The 25,781-nt window shown below is 34.6% G+C and overlaps 1 protein-coding gene across 2 annotated transcripts in view; it reads right to left on the bottom strand.

Annotated features, from left to right (window-relative positions):
* Positions 1-25,781, bottom strand: part of Myo81F (unconventional myosin 81F) — a 215,594-nt gene that overhangs the window by 18,058 nt on the left and 171,755 nt on the right. For both annotated transcript variants that reach the window (XM_089246115.1, XM_089246116.1), the window contains 5 exons: positions 22,792-22,958; positions 16,520-16,678; positions 12,024-12,105; positions 6,101-6,216; positions 306-425 (listed from right to left, as the gene is read on the bottom strand). In XM_089246115.1, coding sequence (XP_089102241.1) covers positions 306-425; positions 6,101-6,216; positions 12,024-12,105; positions 16,520-16,678; positions 22,792-22,958 — 644 coding nt within the window. The remainder of the gene's footprint in view (positions 1-305; positions 426-6,100; positions 6,217-12,023; positions 12,106-16,519; positions 16,679-22,791; positions 22,959-25,781) is intronic.

Below are 25,781 nucleotides of genomic sequence, written 5' to 3'. Positions count from 1 at the left end.
GCATTAAAAAAACAACAACAATAGTTTTATATACAAAATAATTGGAAATAACAGTTAACTAAAAACCTGAGTAAATATACTGAAGTTGTCAAATTTAAATTAACCATGAGTTTAAATAAAATGATGAAAATAGATCATTTCAGATAAGTAACCATATTTGCCAGTGTATAAAGACATGCAACCTTTTTTTTGCATATTTTGCAACTCAAAGCTGTTTTTTATAAATTTTTGTAAGGCAAAATGTGGTCTTTCAGTGCTAGCAAATATGTAAATAAAAATGAAATTGTAACTATTATTATACATACAGCTTCTTGTTCAGTAACTGGGAACCTATCATGCCGTATATTGTGCACTATCTGATGATAAATCAGCTCTCTTTCTACTTTATCCGCAAAATCTATATACGCATCCAAGAATAAGTGTTTCTGGTAAAAAGAAAATTGAAATCCTTGTTAAATCTGTGATCACAGCATTGAATATAGCAAGGATACACATTCGAAGAAATTAACTGTAATCAATTAAAAATAATAATTGAATATTGTATATACAGGGGGATTCAGAAAAGATGGGAAAAACTTTAAGAGGTGATAGTTACACACCAATACAAGCAATTGTCATCAAAGAATGCATGGTCTAATACGAAATGCAAACACACTAGCACATTTCAAAACGGCCGCTCCACAAACTTTAAAATTATATTCTTGTTGAAATTTATTGGAAGAAAGAGGACACCATGCATGTAAATGTAACCTGGGAAGAAGAAGAAACTGTATGCAAATCTGCATTACAGTTAATAAAAGGCGCAGATGCCAGCCCTGTGAAGTTTTTCCAGCGTGCAACTGTTCTAACAGTTGTAATGTATGGGATATAATGCCTCACTTTAGTAATACTAAAAGCAGACATGCATTTCATTTACGGAGCTGCAAATGGAAGTACCACAGAGACAGCACAAATGTATGGTGAATGTTTACCCCACAGGCGGTTGCCAATCCGAAAACATTTGCACGCTTGCATCAACAGCTGTGTGAAACAGGATCCGTCCTTGCTTCCCCGTCTTATGCAGGTCGGAAAAGGACTGCCAAAACAGCAGGTGTGGAAGAGAAGATTTCGGAGATGGTGGCAGATCAGCCAACTACAAATACATAAGCTATGGGCCGTAGCCTTGGTGTGCCACAATCCATGGCATGGCGGGTGCTGAAGGGTGAGAGGTTGCACCTATACCATTTTCAATGAGTCCAAGCATTGAATGAAGAAGATTATGCTCGTCTCATAGACTCCGCCTGTTGGCTCCTACAGCAGAGTGCAGCATGCCCAGATTTTGCAGCAACTGTTCTTTTCTCCAATGAATGCACTTCACTTTCGCATGAGATGGTGCTTTTAATACCCACAATAAACATATCTGAGCATCTATAAATTCACATGCACATCAATGTTTGGGCAGGAATTGTCGGCGACCACCTAATAGGACCATATCTTCTGCCAGAATGCCTTGATGGGGGCAAATATCAGATGTTTCTGCAAGAGGGGCTTCCAGACTTGCTGGAGGATGTTCCAACTGCCCTCTGGCGGTGTATGTGGTTCCAGCACGATGGAGCTCCAGCCCATTTTGGGCAAGAGGTACCAACCCCCAGACCAACCGGGACAGAGCGGGGGGTACGGTTGGTCTGGAGGGCAAGAGGTACAGCACTATCTGGATGTCACTTTTCCAAACCAATGGATTGGGCAAGGTGGTCCTGTAGCTTGGCGATTGCCTAATCTGCAGTGTCTTGATTTTTTTTGTGGGGACAGCTAAAGAGTCAGGTGTATGAGACTCCTCTTGACTTGATGACAAAACTTTTGGCTGCTGCTGGGGATGTTTGCGATATGCCTAGAATATTCCAGAGCATTCGGCAATCATTCCTTTGCCGCTGCTCTCATTGCATCACCGTTGGAGGTCACTCTTTTGAGCAATTATTGTAAATTATTCATTAAAATTGTTTTTTTAATGTATATGTTATTCTTGTGTTTTCTTCTCGTATCCTTGGTTTTACTGTGTTGCACCCTGTAGCACGTTTGCATTTCATTTGAGACCATGCATTCTTTGATGAAAATTGTTTTTGTGTGTACTATCACCTCTTAAAGTTTTCCCCATCTTTTCTGAATAACCCCGTATATCCAGAAGATAATGAATATACTGAGATTAAAAAAAACCATGATATAAAAAAACTGTTGACAGGAGACTAATGAAGATATAGAAAACCATTAAGCAGTGGTGGCCAGTGGGGTGAGTATTAAAGTGTACTAGACAAATATTTCCTAAAAGAAGTTCTTGCTTTTCTGATTAATTTTTGGTGATTTTAAAAATGTGTTGACAGGCTGAAGTACATACCAAGCACAACCAGGGACTCAACTAGGTGTTTGGTCACCCAGGGCAAGTGTGCTTTTTGGCACCCCCTTGTAATGTTGAAAGAGAGGTTTGAGGATAACATTTGAAAGCCTCTCTGGGCATGATATCGCCTGCCCCCCCCCCCCTGCTAGTGGCAGCCCTGAGCACAACTCACAATAATAAAACCCCCAATGAAAAATTGTTAGATATTCATATTCACTTTGTTCAGTAAAACTGTGTTTATCATGAAACTTTGTTGTACCAGAGAGTTAATTAAATGTATCAATATTGATTAGTGAAATCTTTCAGAAATAAAAAAAATTACTTTTTCAATAATGAATAACTTATTAATTTTTAATAATAAATAATTTAATTTTTAATAATAAATAATTTAATTTTTAATAATAAATAATTTAATTTTTAATAATAAATAATTTAATTTTTAATAATAAATAATTTAATTTTTAATAATAAATAATTTAATTTTTAATAATAAATAATTTAATTTTTAATAATAAATAATTAATTTTTAACAATAAATAATTTATTAATTTTCAATGATTAGAAATTTCCCATAAATAAAGATGTGTTACAATGAGACACACACACTCGTGGCCAGAGATTCCTGTCCAAAAGTTTTATATGCTAATTTGTCCAGTATGCGCCAAATCGATTTTTTTCATGTCTAACATGTGATACATGGCTATATATATAGCTCCATATGACAAAGGTAAAAAATAAGAGAAATTTGCAAGAAACCCATTTATATAATACAGACAAAGTTTTTTCAGCCGCATTTTGAAGAAAAAAAAAATTACCACATTGTCACTGGTTTGATGGGTTGCCATAGCTAACGTGGACATAATTCTCATAAAAAATATGCCAACTTGGCGATGACCCTGAATCATATCTTTTGTTATCAGCCTTTCGTCAGCAAATCGCTGACCGCTTTACAAACTGTGTGGCTGGCCAAAGCCCCAAATTCAGACATTGGCTGAGTCAATATTTAAAATATTTAACGTAATTGGTCAATTCGTGAACTGGCCAATTTCAAACTTTGGTAGAGTAACATATGCATCCCATGCTAACATTCCCCAAGTTTTTCATTGAATTAGGGTTAGGAATATTAGTTATTGGCCATCCGATACCAGCTTCATGATTTTTCTTGTAAATCCAGGTCCACACCTACAGAATTCTTCAGCTCCAACTGATGCAAAACTGGTTTTGAGTTGAAGTTATGCAAAATCAATCATTAAAACCACTCATGCTGCACTAGTCATACCTCAAAAGTGGTTTTGCATGAATCTGAGCTGCAGTTCTGCAGCCGTGAACTTGGCATGACACTTTTTTCCAGAAGCAGACCTGTGTGTGTGTGTATCATCTTCTCTGCTAACTTTCCACAAATAGTAGAAGTTGGTTTCTAAGAACATCCCGAGAGTATTTGAAATTCTTTCTTTTATTCAAATAAAGTGATATTAGTCGTCCCATTGAATGTCCTTCCCATAACAGATGTTAATTCATTCGTCTACTGAAGGCACTGCTTGGTTTGTAACCCAAATCATCCTAACAATAGTTCCAGCCACTTAGACTGGTCAAGATGAACCTTTTCTCATCAGAAAAAATATTTGTTACCCATTCATCCTTCCAAAGCACATGCAAGATATGTAGCTTACCATAATAGAGCTTGTTTGTGGTATTCATAAAAAATCTTGGCACTTTTTCTAGCCTATTAAGTTTTTTACTTTGAAATAAAAATCATTATTTCTCAACTACTATTTACTTTAAGAACCACATATTTACATCCATAAATTAACCTGCAAATTCCACAATCTTCACCAGCAGAGTTTACGTATGGAACATCTCTAAAATTGCCAGGAGAATTTTTCAAGGTTGCAAAAGCACCATCTATTGCCAATGAGGATTTCATCTCTCAACTGAAATTAACAATGGCTTCACTGTGTCCTCAACCTCTCATTCATGGCCAAAAATCAACAATCAATTTGTGGACAAATGCACACATTTGTGCTGGAAGTGTAACTGTGTGTGTGCCTAACAGTCTTTTTTTTTTTTTTGAGTGTGTATGTAGTGTTGTGTTTGATTTTTCAGTGCTGCCATCTATATTTCAGAAGTGAAGCGAGTGATGTGTTATGATTGAATTACATTTGCACTGTTTGTAGGTCTGTTGCGAGACTTTTTAAAGGGGAGATCAGCTCGCATTTGTGCCTTGAAGTTGGGAACCACAATTGCCAACAACTACTAGGTCTGACCGAAAATTGAAACCACCAGTAAGGTTTTCACAGTGAGGAAGTACTGTACTGGGAGTGGAGTGATGTGGCTATCACCAATAACATAAAGGTCACCAAGACTAGACTAGCAGAAAGAGTCCCTAGAGAGAGCTTGAGAAACACATGCATAGTTATGCTCCCTCACTAGTTTTTGTAAATATAAATATTACTAATCTGAATGAATTTAATATGTGAAAGTGATAAGAATGTTGTCTTAAAATGTAACCACATCCTACATACAACATGAAAAACAAAAAATGCCTTGCATTTCCCTCAGCACGACAAATCTATATAACTTGATCTTAAGGGTTTGGGAAAAAAAATTTCTGCGTAAGTATAGACAATTGTATTGAAATAACCCTTCACTTGTGGCATTTATTTCAGATAAATGCACCAAAAACAGAAAAAAATTCCTATTTTATTTTGCTCATTATATCAATAAAAAAGATTTGAAATGATTATTTTTGATTTTTGTTACATCAATTTTTTTCATGTCACAAATATTGCATATTAGAGTTGTCTATAACTGAATTTGGGTGACACATGCAAGGAGTTTATTACCAATAAGTGAAAGGAAAAAAACATATTTTTTTCAGATGTAGAGGTTTTGAGATAGAAATTTTCAAAACATATTTTATTATTATATATTTACAATACAATACTTTATTAGTCAGAAATGAGGAATACAGTATTGTATTATATATTATATTATTATTATATATTATGTTATTATTATATATTATATTATTATTATATATTATGTTATTATTATACATTATATTATTATTATATATATTATATATCAAGGTTTGACTATATTTGGTCAAGGATGAACAAATTTACCTCTTTTGTCTGCTTGAAATTTATACTCAACCAATACATACGGGTTTGAAGATTCCAAGAAACTTTCAATGTGCTAAAAAGGGTAAGAAGCTCTTTCAAAGTTAGACATGTTTAGACATTGAACAGTCCCATTTACTATCATAAAAAAATGTGGCTCTTTAAAATGTAGTCAGTGTTTTCATCCATGGCGAAATATTGCAGTATTGTGTTTACGAAATCTGGACAAAAACTATGTCAGAGAAAAACAGTTATCAATACTTTTCTCCAACCTGGCTATCTATTTGTTTATTGTTAACAGACTAAAACTCATTTTTAAAATATTTTAAGCAATATTTATTGATTGAGTCAAAAAATCAATAATATTGCTTGAGAGTTAAAAAGCATTTTTTACAATTAATTTGTAATTTTTTCTTATTGTTCATTGATAACTGCTGGTTGATTGATACTATGTAAAGCAACCTGCCACCATTGATTTCAGGAAATAATGTAAGTCCAAATTCCTTTAAACATCAACAAATAATACTGAAACAAATGAAATCATATCTATAACGAGACATAAGTTATGTTCATCACGAAATATTGAACATTCATAACCGTTGATACTAACTTTGAATAAAAAGAAGTGCTGCTTGCGATTGGCTGTAACCTTACTTTGCCCTTGTTGCCATTTTTCCCATTTGGACATAGTATCACAAACTTTCTCCTCAGGAAGCAAAGCCCTCTCTGAAAAAAAAAAAAAATTATGATCTACTCACATGAAGGCCACTTTTTACTCAACTCATAAAATTATCTTTGAAATAAAATTTTAATAGAGAATACTAAAAAAATATTTTTGTTAAAATTAGCTAGTAATAAAAATTAATGTCCTCATTCCAGAGATCTCAAGTTTAATGGTTTTATATAACAAATTTTGGGTTGAGTTAAAAGGGCAAAAAAATGGGAAAAAGATTTCTGCCCGCTCTAGGAATGCCAAATCCAAAATAAAAGGGCAAAACAAATTCCACAGGATATGTTATGGCATAAAATATCGCTGTTCCTTTGAACGCATCAAAATGAAGCAATTGAAACAAAAGGTTTTTTTTAATTGGGGGAGGTCAGGGGATCCAAAAAATTGTCCCGCTTGGGTAGGGATTTTGTCTCAAGCCGCCCCTGAGTGCAATGTGTGTGTGTGTGGACTTGAAAATTGTAACAAACCATACACAACTGAACATCTTTTTGGAGTTTTATGGATCTTGTTCCAGATACCCGGTGAGTAACGGTAAAGCCTCCTATGAGGCTCCTGGATAGTATCTTATGTTGTACTTATGTTGAAAATTCAATTCGATTTTTTTTAAACAGCGCTGTAAACCAGATTCCAGAATCACGATTCCCTCTTCCCAATTCTGTTTTTAAAACTAAGAAAAATGTTTGAGGTGCAAAATATATATTGCTGATTCCATTGGGATCGTTGTCCCTAGCACCTTGGTAAGGTACTAGGTGAAGGAGTGATGATACATCTCACCAAATGGATTTATTCATTTGTGTGCCAGTTCATTAAAACATGCAATAATACGAATCATTGTGTGAACTTAATCAATCTGAGTGCACTGTAACTGTAAATTAGGCTTATGTATTACGATTTGAGGCACAGTGGAAAGCATTTGGAAAACATATTGGAAACATTGGAAAACATATTGGAAACATTGGAAAACATATTGGAAACATTGGAAAACATATTGGAAACATTGGAAAACAATGAAAATATTGGAAACATTGGAAAACAATGAAAATATTGGAAACATATTGAAAATATTGGAAACATTGGAAAACATTTGGATTGGCATCGCGAAACAAGAAAAAAACGTTTGGGAAGTAGAGTGATTTTTATGACTATGTTTTAGGAAATAGAAAGATAAGATCCAAAAGAGAGAACAACGAGATTTTCCAGATTGAGTTATCTTTTGTTGCCATTAAAGGGAGATGTAGAAAGAACAGTTGGAAGTTATGATTCGAAATAATAGAACCATAGGTCGAACTCCTTTTTCAGAACAGTTCGCTCTGTACAAGTGGAGAAGTCTACTAAAAAAATAGTGTAGTAGTATGGCGAAAGGGGTGACATCATTTTTGAGGGGATATTTTAGTGACAGCCCTGATTTGGAGTGGTCGGTAAGCCATTGAAGGATGCAGGAAGGTCGTAATCACAAATCAGTGTCAAAATAGCTTGACAAAATATGCCAACCGACTTTCAAGGACCAAAAACCTCAATATATATTCGATCGAAATGAAAATCTGGTGATCATACGAAAATTTTCGATTTTAATTTTTGTCATATTTGTTTTCTATAAGTTGTAAGAATTTTAATCATCCTAAAAAGAAAGTCATTTCCTTCTGTTTTCCTCAGTCCTCGACGTTAATCTTGAATAAGAATTAAACAAAACCTATCGAATTTTGCTGCTTATAATCTGCAGATGCAAACTTCACTAATGTGAGGAAAAAAAGGCACCATGCATAGTCCGCAGTGGTGTGGTATATAACCAACATGACAAAATTTCATTTATCAATATAAAATCGCTCTCAAGGAGGAGGGGGATGTTGTTTAACACAGTTTTATAGAGAAAATGTCAATTTTTATACTGGCATCTCTACCCCATCTACACATATTTAAAAAATATATGTTTTTACAATTAAATTTTTAATGTAATTATAACTAAGGAAACCTCTCTCAGAAAAAAAAGTTGTGGATAAGATGCAGTGGGTTATCCACACTAAAGCCACTTCAAAGTTAAAACTTGTCATGCAGCTTTGATCCACACTAAGAAATTAATTTCGACGTTTTGTTTTTATTTGAACATAATTTTTTTAAACATATAATCCACGGGCTATAAGCAGAAGAATTGGGTAGGTTAATTAGGATTTCCATGGAAATATGAAAATAAAGTAGTACCTCACATATCCAAAACAAAGAAGGGGGCAGTGGCAAATCCATTTTGAATAAGAGAAATTTCAGATATGTATCTATGTATATTTGAAATGAGGTTTTTGAAGCTGATGAAATATAGAATTAAATGTATGTTACAGTAAATGTGTTGAACCAGCAAAGAATATAGGTAATGCATAATCACCAATCGTCTCAGTAAGTTTCATACATTTTGCAACATTCATCACTTTTACCGGCAATTATGTGCATAATCCTTTTAGACCCTGTATGCACAAATGTGCGAGTTGCTTCTTTTCACTTAAGATATTTTTTTTTTAACCTCAAGGATGTTCAACCCAAACTTCAAGAATTGTGCATTATCGTTGAGATTAAAGCCGAAGTCCCTGAGGTTAAAAAAATAAATCTACAGAGAGAAAAAAAAAATCCTTCCCAGTGCCGTCTTAACGCATGAGCCCACCCAGGTGCGGCCCGGGAGCCTCAAGAGTAGAAAATAAGATCTAGTTAAAATTTTCTATAATTTACTAGGTAGTTTCTCAAAAAAACCACTTGACCCGGGGGGCCATGATGCTCTTAAGACGACCCTGCCCCTTCCCCAGGGCTGTAGCGTGTTTTCTTGGAGGCAGTCGTCTTTTCTTGGAGTCTCCTTGAAATGGTTATGCTCAGAAAAAGGAGGAGTTACAACCCCCCCCCCCCCCATTCAGCTTGGAGCACTGCCCAAGTTGCCTCAGAACAGTTATGGCCGGCTCAACTTGCAGGGCTCGGTGCTTTAGCTGGTGTTAGCCTGCCCCTTCCGTTTCTCAGTACTGGGTCTGAAAGGAATAATTTCAAATGAAGTACATGAGTTTTATAAATATTTAAGAAATCATACGGAAATATCACTTTAATATCGAACCACTTTTATTATCAGTTTAGCCAGTACATGATTCGTGCACTACGCACATGTATATTACCAAAAAATTAAAATAAGTATGAAGATAGATCCTTTGTGATGAGTATCCTGCATGAATGTGTGATGTTTTGATTTTTTAATGGTTTTAAATCTCTTAATTAAATCAAACAGGTTGGGTTTTTATGCTTGATACAAGTTAAATAGCAGTAATCCCATTCTAGGAAGAAAGCTTTTCCGACTTCTTCATCCCTTAATATCTACCCAAGAGGGGGGCGATGGGGATGATCACTACATCATCCCCATCATCCGCCTGGGGGGGGGGCACTGACTACTGTTTTTGCACCGGGCGCCACTAGGTCTAAGACTGACCCTGCCTGTATATATACCCAAATTAATTAATCTCAATTACAAGTATTTACACATAAATCAAATTTTTTGGGGAGCATTTTTACATACAATCAACGTAAATAAATCCCAAACAAATTTTAATACCTATTTCGGTTCAGGACTAAAGAGATTGAATTAAAAATAAAACTAATAAAAGGAATACCCAACCCATACTATCTGCTTCTAACAAGATTTTAATTTTTTAACACTATAAGATCCATGGATAGTGAAAGTCACTTTATTCTAACTTGCCTGGATCTCTGAAACCTGGGTTGTTCAAAAACCTGAGATCCCATGTAACGAAAGGTACTGAGAGATGTGCGAGTTAAATTTGTAAACATCCTTTTCCAAAATTTAGCGTATTTGACATCCTATCAAGCCTCAGTAACTTCAATTTATAGACATTGTTTCGATGAAATGAAACGTAACATTTTATATTTGAACATTTTAATTTGAAAATTTTAAATGCATTTTTCATTGATTACAACTCAGAAAGTTTGACACAAAATCAAAATAAAATTATCCAGTTATTCAGATATTTGATGAAAAATATTTAACAATCAATACTTTTATGTGTTAGCAAACATTAAATTAGTTAGATTACACCATGTAACATGACTTCTGTTCCTGGGTAGCCAGACTCATTTCCCATTTGACTTATGAGTAGAAAGAGCAGAATATAGCAATTTTATGTTTTAAACTTTGCTTTGAAAATGAGGAGTTCACATTTTTGTTATTTTGGAGGCCAAATACGCGAAAAATGGGATGATGCAAATTACAAGGCAGTCTCATGTCATAAGTCATGTCAAGTTTTTCACTAAGATTTCCAATTACTCTCACACATTATGGCCATCCGAGACTGACCATATTTGAAACAAACTGAAGTGGAACATACAGCTTATCTAAATACAGCACTTATAAATATGCATGAAAAGTACTCAAATTAGGCCTTTGTAATGTGACATGGACAGATTTAAAAAATGCTCTTGTTGCGTCTGGGATAGTAGAGATACCAAAGAAAAACTCACCTCAGCAAATTATTTAGTTCTCCATTGGAATTCACATGTCAAATGGTTAACCTTGATTACTACTTCACCACACACCAACTCCGACCATATCGCTATATGCAATTTACCGCCATCAACAAGTTGGGTTGAAAATTGAGGTGCCATCTATCGGTGGTCCCCTCAAGCTCGTTAGTGAAAATATCTTGTTGTAACTATATTCTTCCCCCAGAATCAAACCTGGGACCTGGCAGCAACTTTCATGGTAGTAAACAAGCATCTTACCACCACGCCACTAGGAACTTTAAAAAGTGCTCAAAGATTGAAAAAAATCTTAAGACATCTTAGCATGGTTGACAGCTCTTAGGTAATCATGGGATCAAAAACCATGTTAAGCTTGTGGGAAAACTTATAAAAATCTATAGAAAAAATGGGAGTTAGAATGTCTTTCAAAGTGTACACCACATCCTTCTCAGCCATCTAGACAAATTCAGAAAATTATAGGTGCTTACTCAGAAAAGCAAGTTAAGCACTATCAAAAAAAAACTCTTGACTTTAAGCACCTCTATCAGTGACAACACAACAAAAATATCATGGGAAATTACTTTCTGGGTTAACACATAAATTGATCTGGTGTACAAAAGAATAAAGATAGCAAAAGTCCCATCATTTTTTAAATTTCAAATTTTCTTTTTACTCTAACTATTATTTTCTGTAAGACATCTAAATATGGGGCATTCTAAAGGTTTTAATAAACTTTATTAATGTGAAACTTTTTTTGTCAATTACACCAGTGTCCTACCTTTTCACAGCTGCAGACCAGTGAATGAAATTGAACAATTTTTTGGACCGGCAAAAAGTAAACAAATGGGAAAAAATAATTGAAGGACAGACAAAAAATAAATAAATAGGGGAATAATTCACAGACCAGTGGTTGAAGAACACTGAATTATACTGTCAGCCAATGGTAAATGACTATCCAGGCTAAGTAATCACAGAAATAACAACTTCCTCCCAGGAACAAAGAAAAGGTTAAAATTTGTTATAGTGTTATCAAAATTGAAAACCATTATTATGTATTTTCAATAAAACACAATATATATATTGGTATGTAGGCAGGGCTGTGTCTTAAGAGCATCATGGGTTCCCCTGGACCAAGTGATTTTTCTGAGGCCCTACATGGAAAATTCTCAAAAAATTCAACTACTACTTTTTTTTTCTGAGGTCCTTCTTCTCTTGAGGCCCCAGGCGATGCCCGGGTGGGATGGGCCCATGTCTTAAGACGCCATTGTATGTAGATCACAAATTTTTATGAGAATGTATATGTAGGTACCTGTATTTCCAATAACTTCATAAATAGCATAACCTTCCGCTCTGGGTCGCAGATCAATTTTTCTTTTAACCATATCCAAAACCTAAAAGCCAATATATCATGTTAAAACTTTTGAGATGACTAGCAACAAATTATAAAATATTTTACAATATCTTTTTTTTTTAAGATGTGGGTTCAATTCAATTCTAAAAGTTACTTGAATTTTGATAAACCAAACTTTCCTGTTCAAAATAATGGAGACCTCATTAATTTGTCCCACATTCCAACAATATTATAACGATATAAAAATCAATTAACACAGTACTGTTAAGTGTTTTCCATGTAGAGTAAAAGTAGTTTTGCTCACAATACAGAATAATTACAATTGTTGATTTTGACAAGCTCAAAGAGCCCAAGCTCTAATGTGTCTGTTTACTTTACTGTACACCAACTCCAGTCATAACACCATACAGTAATTTACTACTAATCAAGTTGGGTCAGAAATTTTTCTCTCTAGAGAAAGTCATGATTTACTTCTGCACTTTTCTTGAGCATGGATAAGGCTTTGCGAGGGTATATATTGAGAAGGTGCCATCTAATGGTGGTTGCCTCATGTTTGATAAGGAAAGAACTTATCTATGTCCTTCCCCGGGATTGGACCTGATGGTAGCCTTTATGGTGGTAGATGAACATCAGACCACTGCGCCACTTTCACCCCCCCCCCCATTCACGTGTATAATGAAATTTTCCTTCTCAATACATATTTTTTATGTGCATCTTTCTTCAGCCACCTCGTTGGACATTTTGTCTGTTGTGGTCTTTGTATTTGTATGTTTCAAGCTTGTATGCTGAATATTTGTGTTCTCAAGTTCCAGACCTTTTAATAAATACCTTTTGCTCATAACTTGGATAACTGGCAAGTCAAAACACTCGTAACTAGAAGTAACATTGTTTTCAACATGATAAATAATATTGTCATAGAATATATTGATTATTTATATTTTTAATGTCTTAGACATCTATATAATCTTTATTATAAAAAAAAATTTCCAATATCCTGGGGATTTTGAATTAAATATTTAAATGTTCTATATAAAATATTTTAAATGGAGTATTCAAAGCAAAATTAATCAAGTTTCCTTCAAAATAGTTTAACTGAAAACAAGGACTATAAAATAAAACCATTTGAAATGTTGCTACAGTAACTACCTATTATTGAATAAGAACATTGAGAAAAGGGAGAATTTCAGTTTAAACACTGAAGTTCTTACAGTAAGTAGTTTTATTACTCATACTTTGTGAATTTTTTTTTTCGAATTGCAAATGAATTCTTTGAATAAAAAGCATTCAAAGATTTAATTAATAATAACAGAAAAATTTAGCCTTCTTCTAGCAACAAAAACAAAAAAAAGCTCTAATATTAAAATACTGAGAACAGAAAGTTAAGAAATAAATATTTGAAAAAAATGCCAACAAAATAAATATAAAATAACACTTGTATACTGAGAGTATGTTAGAACCTCTGATATCTGATTTAATGGGGACCAAGGATCAGTCGAATTAAAGAAAATATGTATTATCAAAGGAGATCAAAACCATTAAAAAATTGATTAATTTTCTTATATATAAAATCAGTTGGGTACTTTACATAGTGAAATACTGCATTAAATGAGTAAATACTGCCTGCAGAATCAGGCAAATGATTTGATCATTTTTGTCGCACCACAGCCATTTTCTGCACATGAGGGCTAATTAGACTGGGACCTACAATTTATTGCCGATTCCAAACAGTATTTTTTACTCACCAAGAGGTATTAGGCAAATAAATTACAAATAAAAGTTAGAGGATTCTGTTTTATAGAGTAAATACGAGATATATACGGCTCTGCTCTTGAGGATAATGTGTAATATTCAATCAGTAATATTATAAAATTATCAAAGAAAACAGATGGTAAGTTAAATGTACAAAATCTAGTTTTATTGAAATTTCTATATTTTTCTACTTCTTAAATGAAAATTAAATGCAGCTGATAGAAAGCAGCAGCATTTCTATGAAAAAAAATTGTTTTAGTTATTTTTCTTGATGCAGCTTATGCATTCCAACTGCTTGTATACTGAAAACTACACGGCACTACAAATTATAAACCATGGTGTAGTTAGATCACTTACAATATCACATATTCATGAAAAAATGTTTGTCTTTTTTTTAAATCTTATTTCAAGCACGTAACAATTATACAAATTATGAACTGAAAGAGTGAAACAGAAAACTTTATGTATCAATCAATAACCCCACCAGGTGCTAAATAAGATCCTGGGTGGTCATTTATTATGATATGAAAAGCCCTTGTAAAGAAAACAACCTCCCTCTCCTTTCACTGTCCTAGTCTACAACCTCACACTATACTGAGATTCCAAAACTTGGACATGGGGGAAATTTCTCAGATACAAATGGGCTCACTAATAACGAGATCTCATTTTTAACAAAAATGGTCATTATATCCAGTCACTCGTTAGATCCATTTTTGAGTGAAAAAAATTACATTTTCAAACTCAATTGCAAAATTATTTATAGCAAGCATAAATAATGTTATATCAATATTTGGCAGATAAAACTTTTTTTCCACTTTTTTCTAGCAAGTTTATGATTTATATTTTATCTTTGACAGCTAAAACTTTGCTTTTGGGTATTTTACCCCAGAAAATAAAGAACACAATACATGAAAAAGGAAAATTTTTGGTGATGATTCTAATATTCAGACACATAGAAACACGTTTGTAATCAAAGTAAAGCAAGGGCTGAAATAGAAGTTTTTTTTAATTCTTATTGGTCAGTTTCTTACTTCATTTTCTATACTCACTCCTCACTTCTAGATGAAGTGTTGCTTTCTGCACACTGACAACATATTTTAAGGGGTGATAACTTAATAGGTTTTTTCTTGAACTTTCTGATTGGCATTCATCCCTCATCAAAGTGCATTATCTCCATATTGTGAGAGTTATAAAAGAAATTCAAACAGTTTTGTTGCTGTCCTACTTACTTTACATACTTTCACTCTTTCTCTTATTTATTTTTTTTAAGTGTTCTTTGAAATTTGAGCTACCATGAAAATCCTGGTCACTATATGTGACAGAATTGCTAAATCAGTGGTTCTCAACCTTTTTTGACTCACCGCGTTTTTTTCAGTATATAATTTCTATGGCGGAGCCCTTTTTTGTTTACAATTTTTATGGCAGAACCTTGTAGACCTTTCTTATTTAACAAATTTATCTATCAAATTTACCGATTCATTTTATTTTCCTCGAGCCGCTGCGGAGCCCCTTAGAGGTGCACACGGAGCACCGGTTGAGAACCGCTGTGCTATATAATTAGCATTGTACCAAATAAAACAAATTAATTTGCTCATTAAATCCAGACTCTTGCTAAAACCGGGAATGTTATAGAGGTGGGTCCAGCTGTATACAGTAGAGTCTCGAGAATCAGAGTCCTGAAATTTTGAGTTTCTTGATAATCTGAGGTACTGAAAATTTTTGAATTTCCTTCTTGAGACCCTCTTTCTATCTCTTTTTTCCTCCAAGAACCAAACTTCTGTTTTTTCCTGGAATACTACATATGTATTGTACAGTGATTTTCAGTTTTAAAGGGACTAGGAAACCCCTAGCACTATTGGGTATATATATAACTGGTGTAATAAAATATTGGATTATCTTGACCATTTCAACTTTTGGGGGGGGGGGATCCCTGAGAAAGAGGAGCAAGTTTGACCGTTTTCTTTCAAATGGTGGACAATGGAATTAATGGTCCCCTAATTGCTTACTTAAAATCATTGGGAAGTCAGTTAAAAGCTATCAATGTCTCAGTGTTGCTCACCATCAATTTCATTCCCAACTTTTCTCAATTACTCTTTCATCTTTGTGTCCTTTTCACATTCTTCATTTTTTGAAACACATCGTATGGCATCTATATCTTATTCAAGAATAAAAATACAGTAAAAGTATGTTAGTACTGCTTTTGGGGGCTTGACTTTTTTTTTAAGTAAAACCAACACTTGAAGCATTTTCTAATATTTTTCAGATAATTGGTTTTTTGATAATATGAGGTGGCCTTAGTCCCCTTCACCTTGAATTATCAAGACTACCATATTTTAAAAATAGCATTACAACTTCTTTGTTAGACAACCACAAAATACATCACAACTAATAATAACATTGAAGCACGATGGGTTTTTTAAGGCCAAATTATAGGGAGATATCTCTGTAATAGAGGGCTGAATTAGAGAGGCTTTACTGAAATAAAAACAAAAAGTCATAAAGCTATGAATAAATGTTTAGTAACATTGTGCTAAAAATATACTAGATACATAAATTTTCCCACAAGAACTAACCATATTTACTATTATATATAAGTACAATTTAATGATAAATTTAACAGTATTTTTTGACACGTATACAAATACAAATACAGTATGCTCAGAAATTTTTATTTGTCTATAATCTGTAAAAATAAAAAATAGCACCTCTTGCATAGATGCACATGGATCAAACTCTACAGGTTGAAACTGCCCATCCAAAAAATATATGCGTGTATGCACAGGTCTTCTACTTATAGTACATCCAATCTCTTGCTTAGACGGAGGCCAATGACGACCTCGAGTTTCAAGAGATCGCATAAGGCACTGAAAATATAAGCCATATATAAATTAAATGCATAAATACATGTTATATATGAGAGAATAATACATGTGGATGGGCAGATATGGAACAACAAAAATTATAGCATTCTGCATTATAACATAACTATATTTTTAAAATGTGATCCAGGTAAAGGAAGATAGTGTGCTTAAAAAAAACCAATCTGTTTTTTTTTCAGGGGGAAAAATTTCATCATAATTTCTAAACCAATAACTAATAGATCAAATCCTTTTCAATTTTAACTTTTTTACTGCTCAAAAAATTATTCCATATTTGTTTTTTAGTCTGTATAATTTAACAACAGTTGTATTAATATCGACTTCCACATTCTCTTGTATAGACCTAAGCCAAACAATATTGAATTAGTAAATAAATGCATAAAAGGTTTTAATTTTTTATTTATTCTCCATCAAGAGTAAGAATAAAGTAACTAAAATGGGTGCAATACATCTGTCAGGTAAATTTTATATTTAGATAAAACAAAATCAGTGAATAGGCTTATTAATTCTTCAGAAATTGGTTTCTTGGACAATTAATAAAAAAACTATGAAATAATTATAATAAATTTATAATATTTGTATAGTAAACTCTCATTAATCTGGCACATATTAGACCAGGGTGTGCCAGATTATCGAAATCGCCTGATTACTGGAGGTCAATTGAAAACCATAAATATCTGTGCAAAAACATGCAGTGACATGTTTTCCTTATCTGTGCTTGAGGGAAAACCTCTAAGAAATACTGGATTACTGGGTGGGCTGGATTAGCACACGGCCAAATTATTGAGAGTCTACTGTATTTATAATTTATTTTTTCACACTGTGAATTCAATGCAAAGGCAGCCCATGAAAAACCTGGCTTGAGACCCGCGAAAGATCCCAGGCAGGGAGCCCTGATGCAGGATTTGGGGCTATTAGTCAACTACAGCCATGAATGTGGTGTCTAAGTATAGTAAAATGGCTATATGTTCCATGATGGCATTTTTTATGTTCCAGAAAGACATATTGTGTACATGAATGCAATAAACAGCGCCTGTACAGCCAAGATATCTGAATCCTGTGTAAGATGCTTTGTTCACACAAAACCAATTTTCTCCAAAAGCAAGATGAAATGGTTTTTCAAGCATATGCAAATGTAACCCTATTAAATCAGAAAATAACTGTATATAATGACAAAAACTTATAACAAATATGACATAAAAACTTTTTTCAACATTCTTTGGACAAATGAGATCAAAAATATTTCAATGCAGTGGTTACGTAAACTGACACGACACTCATTATTGAGGTTTAGACAATCTCTCCTGTACACAAGTAATCTGATATAAAGTGCTTTGGTGCAAGAACTGCATATTGAGGCCTGTGTTCTTTGAAGACTCATTAGCTAGACAGAGATATACCTCCAGCTATTACAGAACATCTCACCTGATTTTTGAGATGACATTCCCCTGTCCAAATTTCATTCCTTGTGGCTCCAACATGACAGCATCCCCTACACCAAAACTAATGCCAATAAGATGCTTTGCAGCTGATATGTTTGGAAATCAGGTTATAGGCTATGGTGGTACTGTTGAATGGCCTACAAGATCACCAGATTAATTGCAGCCAATGGCAACCTTTATCGGTTGTGAAATATGTATTGAAACTGAATGTTGAGAAGACACCAACGAATAAGGCAAATACACAAAAAATAATAAAAGTCCTAATGCATTTCAACACCAATGGGTGCCGTCTTCAGAGGAAAAATTTAACCACTAGTCTCGCTGACCGAGTTTCCCACTTGGGTTGAATAACAAATCTTCACGCTCGTCAATCAATCATTTTTTTTAATTTGTCCTGCTCGTTAGAGAGAACCCCCCATGTAAACAAAGGCCTTAATCGCAGTAAAATTACTATGCTTCGTTGCCTCATACAAGATCTCAGGAGTGCACTAGCCTCCATCGAGGAATGCTTGTATTTGTCTCATTTTGAATTAGCTCAATGCGAGGGCTTTCACCGTACTTTGCCATTATCCCCTAGCTTAGAGCAAAATTCATACTGGCGAACTGTGAAGGAGTCCAAACGTCATCACGACACCCTCAACAAGAAATTTTCCAAATTAAAATCTAATAGTGTTTCCTTGTCTGCACCCCCATTAGTTAATAAAGCTAAAATACTTAATTTAACTGGCAACCAATTGACCGAAATGCAAACTAAATCCTTGGAACAGGGAATTAATTTCTGCGACAAACCTAAATTTAACCCAATTAATTTCATTGCCCCTATAGAGAAGTCAGTTTCACGCAGTAAGATTCTACCTGAACAAAAAGACACCCTTAGACATCTCATATCCAACATTTAGGTGGATAATGAGTGAAAGAACAACAAGAAGGTCACTGTAGGCTACTCACCGGATGAACGTCAAAGCATCAAACAACTGCAAAATGATAATAATATCATAATATCTAGAGCAGATAAAGGGGGGCAAATTGTGATAATGCCTAAAGAGCAATATTCAGAGTTGATGACATCACATATTTTGAGTGGTCCTTATAAAGAATTAAAGAAAGATCCATCTGATTCTCACTTGAGAAAATTGAAAGAAGTGGTAAAAACCTGTGTCTCTCTTCCCGAGCATGCAAAAAAGAGCGTAATTCCATCAAACGCCATTTCGTCACGGATCTATGGCCTACCCAAAGTGCACAAATCAACACTATCTCTCCGTCCCGTAGTCTCTAACATTGGTACAGCGTCATACAAGCTCGCTAAATTCCTTGTCCCAATTCTCTCTCCACTCACTAAATCAAATAATAATACAGTTAGAAATTCATCTAGCTTCGCTCAAATAATACGTACAATTGAACCCAAACAGCTCAACATGGTGTCTTTCAACGTAGTGTCAATGTTTACTAACATTCCCATAGGTGGTAGTATCAGTTGTCTAGAAAGACGACTTAAAACCCACAATTTTTCACAGCCTGAAGTAGAAGAAATTTGCAATCTCACCTTCACATGTATCTCACAAACAGCCTTCAGTTTCGATGACAAGTTTTACACCCAGACAGATGGTCTAGCAATAGGCAATCCCATCTCGCCGATTTTGTGTGATATATATATGGACGATTTTGAGAGTAAGCTATTGAACGTTGTGCCCTTCTCATTTTATCGAAGACACGTGTACGATACTTTTGTGCTTTGGGCGGCTCTAAAGATGACTTGGAACAATTGTTACTCGTTATGAATGACATAGACCCTCATGTTCAGTTCACAGCCGAATTTGAAACTAACAATGAACTCTCTTTCTTGGACATATTAGTAACGAAACAGAAATCACAGTTCCAAACCTCGGTCTATCGTAAGCCTTTTGCGGTTTCATTACCACCTCATTTCAGATCTTGCCATCCCATGCTACAGAAACTTTCGGCTTTTCGCACCTATGTAGCGAGAGCGTTTAACATCTGTTCAGATCGGAACACATTAGACCATGAACGTGAAACCATCAGAACAATTGCGATAGACAGGGGGTTCAACACCAAGATCGTTGACGAATTAAGTAGAAAATTCTCGAAACCGGCACGGGGAACCTCTCTAGAAAATATTACAGAGAGACCACTCAGAGAAAGTGTAGTCATACCCTACGATCCAATACTCTCACTGAAGATCAAACCGATTCTTAAAAAGTTTAATCTAACAACCATAGATGTGCCCACTAAAAACTTTGGTTTCATGCCCCCTAAAGATGCTATACCGCAGAATAAACAATGGGGCATTTATTACATTCTATGTGGTGATTGCTCTCTTGGTTATATAGGACAGACAAGGGACCCATAAAAGCAAGATTAAATGAACACGCTCGCTATGTTAAGAATCAGGAATGTGAAAAATCGACCATCGCTGCTCACTGTTGGCAGGAAGGCCATAAATTCAAATTTCAAGAAGCGAGAGTTTTTCACAAAGTCAAGTCCACAGTTGATCTAGATTTCTACGAAGGCACATATATTCGGGCCTTCAAAAATATACTAGTGAACGATAATAAATCTACACCCCCGATCGCAACACCCTGGCTTAAATTCATTTCAAGCGGGAATTACAAGAAAATTCGAATGGACCAGTTGGATAGCACTATTGCGCAAATGTCCAATCAGGACGCTGCATTAGTATCTCACGCAGGCTCACAGCTTCATTCTGATCACGACGTTTGAAGTGAACAGACGTACTTCTTCCGCTGAGCAACCGAGTGTGAAGATTTGGTATTCAACCCAAGTTCAACCCTAGGGGATAATGGTGAAGTACAGTGAAAGCCCTCGCATTGAGCTAATTCCAAATGAGACAAATACAAGCATTCCTCGACAGAGGCTAGTGCACTCCTGAGATCTTGTATGAGGCAACGAAATATAATAATTTTACTGCGATTAAGGCCTTTGTTTACATGGGGGGTTCTCTCTAACGAGCAGGACAAATTAAAAAAAATGATTGATTGACGAGCGTGAAGATTTGGTATTCAACCCAAGTAGGAAACTCAGTCAGCGAGACTAGTGGTTAAATTTTTCCTCTGAAGACGGCACCCATTGGTGTTGAAATGCATTAGGACTTTTATTATTTTTTGTGTATTTGCCTTATTCGTTGGTGTCTTCTCAATATTCTTGGGCAAAGTGGATCAACTCTTCTATGAAACTGAATGTCATGAAAATGTATTGACATAAATATATGCAATGTATATCAATTAAATTATATTTTCTTCTTGTATATTCATCTTAATTCTTCAAACACCATAGCAAAACATCTTGCATCAGTTTCTGATATTTTGGACTAAACACACTATAATTTATAATAGCTGGGCACACAATATGTCTTTTCTTACTCAATCAACGATGTTCTACAACTTTTCAGTTGAATTTTTTATCTCCTATAGGTTTTGAGATACAAACTCTCACTCCAAAACTTAATGCGAGGGAGTGCTAAAAGTACTCTATCATATAGGGCATAGCCATACCTAGACATTACATTCATGGATGTAACTGACTTGGTTCACAAGTTATTTAAGGTGAAAAGGACTTGAATTTTCACCCAGTATACATATTTGAGAATCAAATGAAGGAAAAAGTACTCAAGAGACAAGTTAGCAGGAAAGATAACAGCAATTTATTTTCTAGACTAGTGGTGCACAAACTGTGGGTTGCGTCAATGAACTAGGGGAGACGTGAGAGATTCTCCAAAAAAAAAAACTTCCAAATAAGAGATTCATTTTTATTTTAAAATATGTCAAAACTAAAGAATGCTTTTAATCAGCTGAGCTAATTACCATGTATCATACGATATGATTTTATACAATTCTACTTGTACAATAAACAATATATTGGCTTCGTCATGCCAGAAGCACAAGCATGCAATGTCTTTCCGAAAAAAAGAACATGGGAAAATCATCCAATTTCGAAATTGTATATTTCTTAAAACTTAAAAAACACAGAATAGAATGATAAGCAATATGTGAGTATACAGGGGGATATGTGTCTACGTTTTATGAAAAAATTTTTTAATGGTCAATTTCAAGTGCAGAATCATTTTGAAGTTGGATGATTGTTTCTTAATCACCCTGTATATGAAAATCAAGGACCATACATCTCTCTACACTACCATTTTGCATAAGGCACACTAAGTGATCAAAAAGCAAAGTTAATATTTATATGATATTTAAAAAAACTGAATATCTTTGGAAGTCAATATCATCTAATTAAAATTGAAACAAGTGTTCTGGAAAAGTGCTTTCGGAAGAAGTTTACGAGCAAAAAAAACCAAAAAAATCAATGTCAAAAAACCAGTACATATGGTCAGCATATGTAGGGGCCGTCAATGAATTTTCTGGTCAAAAGGGGTCGTACTTCAAAAAGTTTGCGCACCACTGTTCTAGATGACAAAAAGGCGATGCCATTGGATTTTCTTAGATTATGAAAAATCATTACAATCAATGTGGTGGTACAATGTCCAAAATGGTTAGTAGTAATAAAACTAAGAAAAATAGGTTATCATGTGTTTATATTTTTTGTCTTATATTTATACTGTAACAATGTATTGGATAATGAAATAACAAAGTAGAAACATCACTTTAACCTCCAACATACCCTGAGGGAAAATTGAGCATACTGTCCCTCTTCAGTGACTTCATCAATGGAACATCTACGAAGATGGGAATGGACATAGTTTATAATCATACGTTCAGTTGGAGCAGCAACACTACATGCTAAAGCCATAAGCTGCCAGTGCCTTAGATTAACTCTGCTATTTGGGTCTAAAGAAAATAAAAGTCAAGATGTGGAATAAATAGTCTTAAGCAAATAATTATTTGCATAGCAATATTACTCAAATTAATGTCATTTCTAATAGTAACAAACAGTTGTAGTGAATATATTAAACAAGTTCATATCAACATAGCTGAACCAAAATGTTTTGCCTCCATGAAAATATTTAAAATCAATAAAGCAATATCTGAATAAAGACAATATAGAAATACTGTAAAGAGAGAGATACTGGGCATAATAAAGTATACATTATTTATGGTGATTGATATATTAAATGCCGATTTAGATAGTCAAGGAGGAAAAATAGTAAGAAATGACTTCAGGCAATAAATAATCTAAACCAGTGTTTCCCAAAGTAAGCAATATCGCCCCAATGGGAGATGAAAAGGTCCAGGGGGGCGATAGAAGCTCTGTGGATATAAAATAGGATCCTATGCGTACGCTTGAGTTGGAGGCAATGAGAGAAAAAATTTCTCTGAAGAAGGGGGGCAATAGAACAAAAAGTTTGGGAAACTGATCTAAACAGAGAAAGCCATTTTCACTGTATTTTAGCCTCCTAGATTTTGGTTTTGTTTTGCAAATTTTACTAAAAAGGACCAGTACTGAACACTAAAAAATTCTTCAACATGACATTGCCAAAACAATGATGAAGCAACAATAGAAATAAAGTAATGACCAAATTATTCAGTGCCCTATAGCAGTGGTTCTAAACATTTGGAAGCCCACATCCTGGTTTAATTCTTTTTTTGAGTGGAAGACCCAGCCATTAACACAATTAAGGGGTGCAGTAGCCCGGTTGATAAGATACTCGCCTAAAGTACCAAAGGATGTTTAGAGGTGTCGCGAGTCGCGAGTTTGATACCCGGTTTGTCCTTGTCAGAAAACCTTCCTGACAAAGGGGTACAACAAAAAAACGGCAACTTGACCGCAGCAAAAAAAATTGCTACAGCAGGGAGTTCCCCATCGAGGGGTAGAAACACTGCTCTATATATCATCTCTTATATAAACAGTCAGATCTGATAGCCCAGGTTGATAAGAAGCTTGTTTTGTCTATTGTACCTAGAAGATTTTCAGAGGTGTCACAAGTTTCATAGCTGATTAGTCTTTGTCAGAATCTTTCCTGACACAGAGATGAAACAGAAATAGTAACAAGATGATGTAGAACAGATTGCTACTATGGAAAATTGCCCCCAAAGAGAGGTTACAACACCAACCTTTTTGTAGAACACATTGTAACATGACGGGATGGATGGTTGGAGAAAATTTTCTGTAGACTCAATATTTTTTTGTGATATACAGTACTCTCTCACTAATACAGCACATATCAGACCGAGGTGTACCGGATTACTGGAAGATGATTGAAAAAGCTAATTTAAACAATATAAACTTCTGTGCAGAGACATGCAGTCACACGTTTTCCTCTTCTATGTTTGAAGAAAATCTGCCTAAAACATTGAATTACTGGATGGGCCAGATTATTGAGAGTGTATTGTATATAGTTTTTTCTATGTTATATTTAAGAATTACGTTCATACACTTTAAAATTATTATTTTTTTCTGCTAGCGCCCAAGTGGCGGTAAGATGCTCATCTTCCACTGTGAAGATTACTATCAAAAAAAGTGCACAGGTGCAAATCCGGGCAAGAACATCAGAAACAAGTGCTTAACCTACCGAGCCTAGGGCGACCAACAATAGAGATGAAGCCTTCATTTCCCACCCAATTCCTCTGGTTGGAAATTCTCATAAGGTGATATATGACCAAGTTGGTGTGTGGTAAAGTAGTAGTAGACTCTTTCTGCCTCCTGGTGGTTGGTTGGTCACCAAGGTTGTAAAACATAATGGCCAAATTATTCCATGATGTTTTGTTATTAAAAGTGTTACCAGATATTTTGTCTTAAATTTATAAATAATTTAATAGTTTCAACACTGCTGTTATTTATGCAAATTCCAAATGTGTTTTTGATATTTTATAAAAATATATATGTTGTTGAAATTATTTTTGTGCTGTGCCAGTTATTCCCATTAATCAGAGAGTTTTAATCAGACTTAACTTTACAAACCTACACAGCCCTATAGTCTATCACCACAAAGGTAATTTACTTCCATTTTACTCTCAGAGATGTGGCTGCATCAGAATTATTGTGGAACCTAACTGTGTGTTCATGAAAGTTTTGTGCATGTATATGTTCAGATGCTGCCCTCTATCTTCTAAAGACAAAAATGACAATGTGAACAAGTATTCTCATGAGCGACACTTTTAAATATTATAAAGCCAGTTAGCAAGATTTTTTTCAAACAGTACCCACAGTTTAAGCAGGGATGTGTATAGACCCATACCTGAGGGTTGAGAGTCTCATTTTCTCACTCATACACCAAACTGCAATCACTGCAACAGCAAACAAGCCCAGTAATTGGAATGAGCCATGATAAACTTTATATATGCAATGCCTTGTTTGAAAGCTGTCTTTTACACTCTGCCTTCATGCACTCACTTCCATTTAATGAAGCTGTTTCTAAAAATAGTTCCTTTGGCATATTCTAAAGTTACAGCAGGACCATATTTTTAAGTTAGCAGATATTGACAGTTTAAGTTTAGGATATTCTAGACTGATAATAGTGCAATTAAGGAGAGTCTTGAACCATCAAGCATTTGTGTGCAGATATGCATTAAGATACTGTGGCAAAGCCTTCAAATTTGGAATCCCTTATAGTATGACACCAGTGTGAAATGATTCCCACCCTCTTATGAAAGACCACTCCTGCTACTCTAAAAAGCTGATGGTTCTAATATTTAGTGATGCTCTCCACCGAG

The sequence above is a fragment of the Pholcus phalangioides genome, unplaced genomic scaffold (assembly GCF_987345545.1).
Source record: "Pholcus phalangioides strain wild (caught in Gottingen) unplaced genomic scaffold, Ppha-v1.0 ptg000017l_1, whole genome shotgun sequence".
Lineage (NCBI taxonomy): Eukaryota > Metazoa > Arthropoda > Arachnida > Araneae > Pholcidae > Pholcus > Pholcus phalangioides.
Note: the sequence above shows the minus strand (reverse complement) of the source record. Positions and strands in the feature narration are given on the sequence as shown.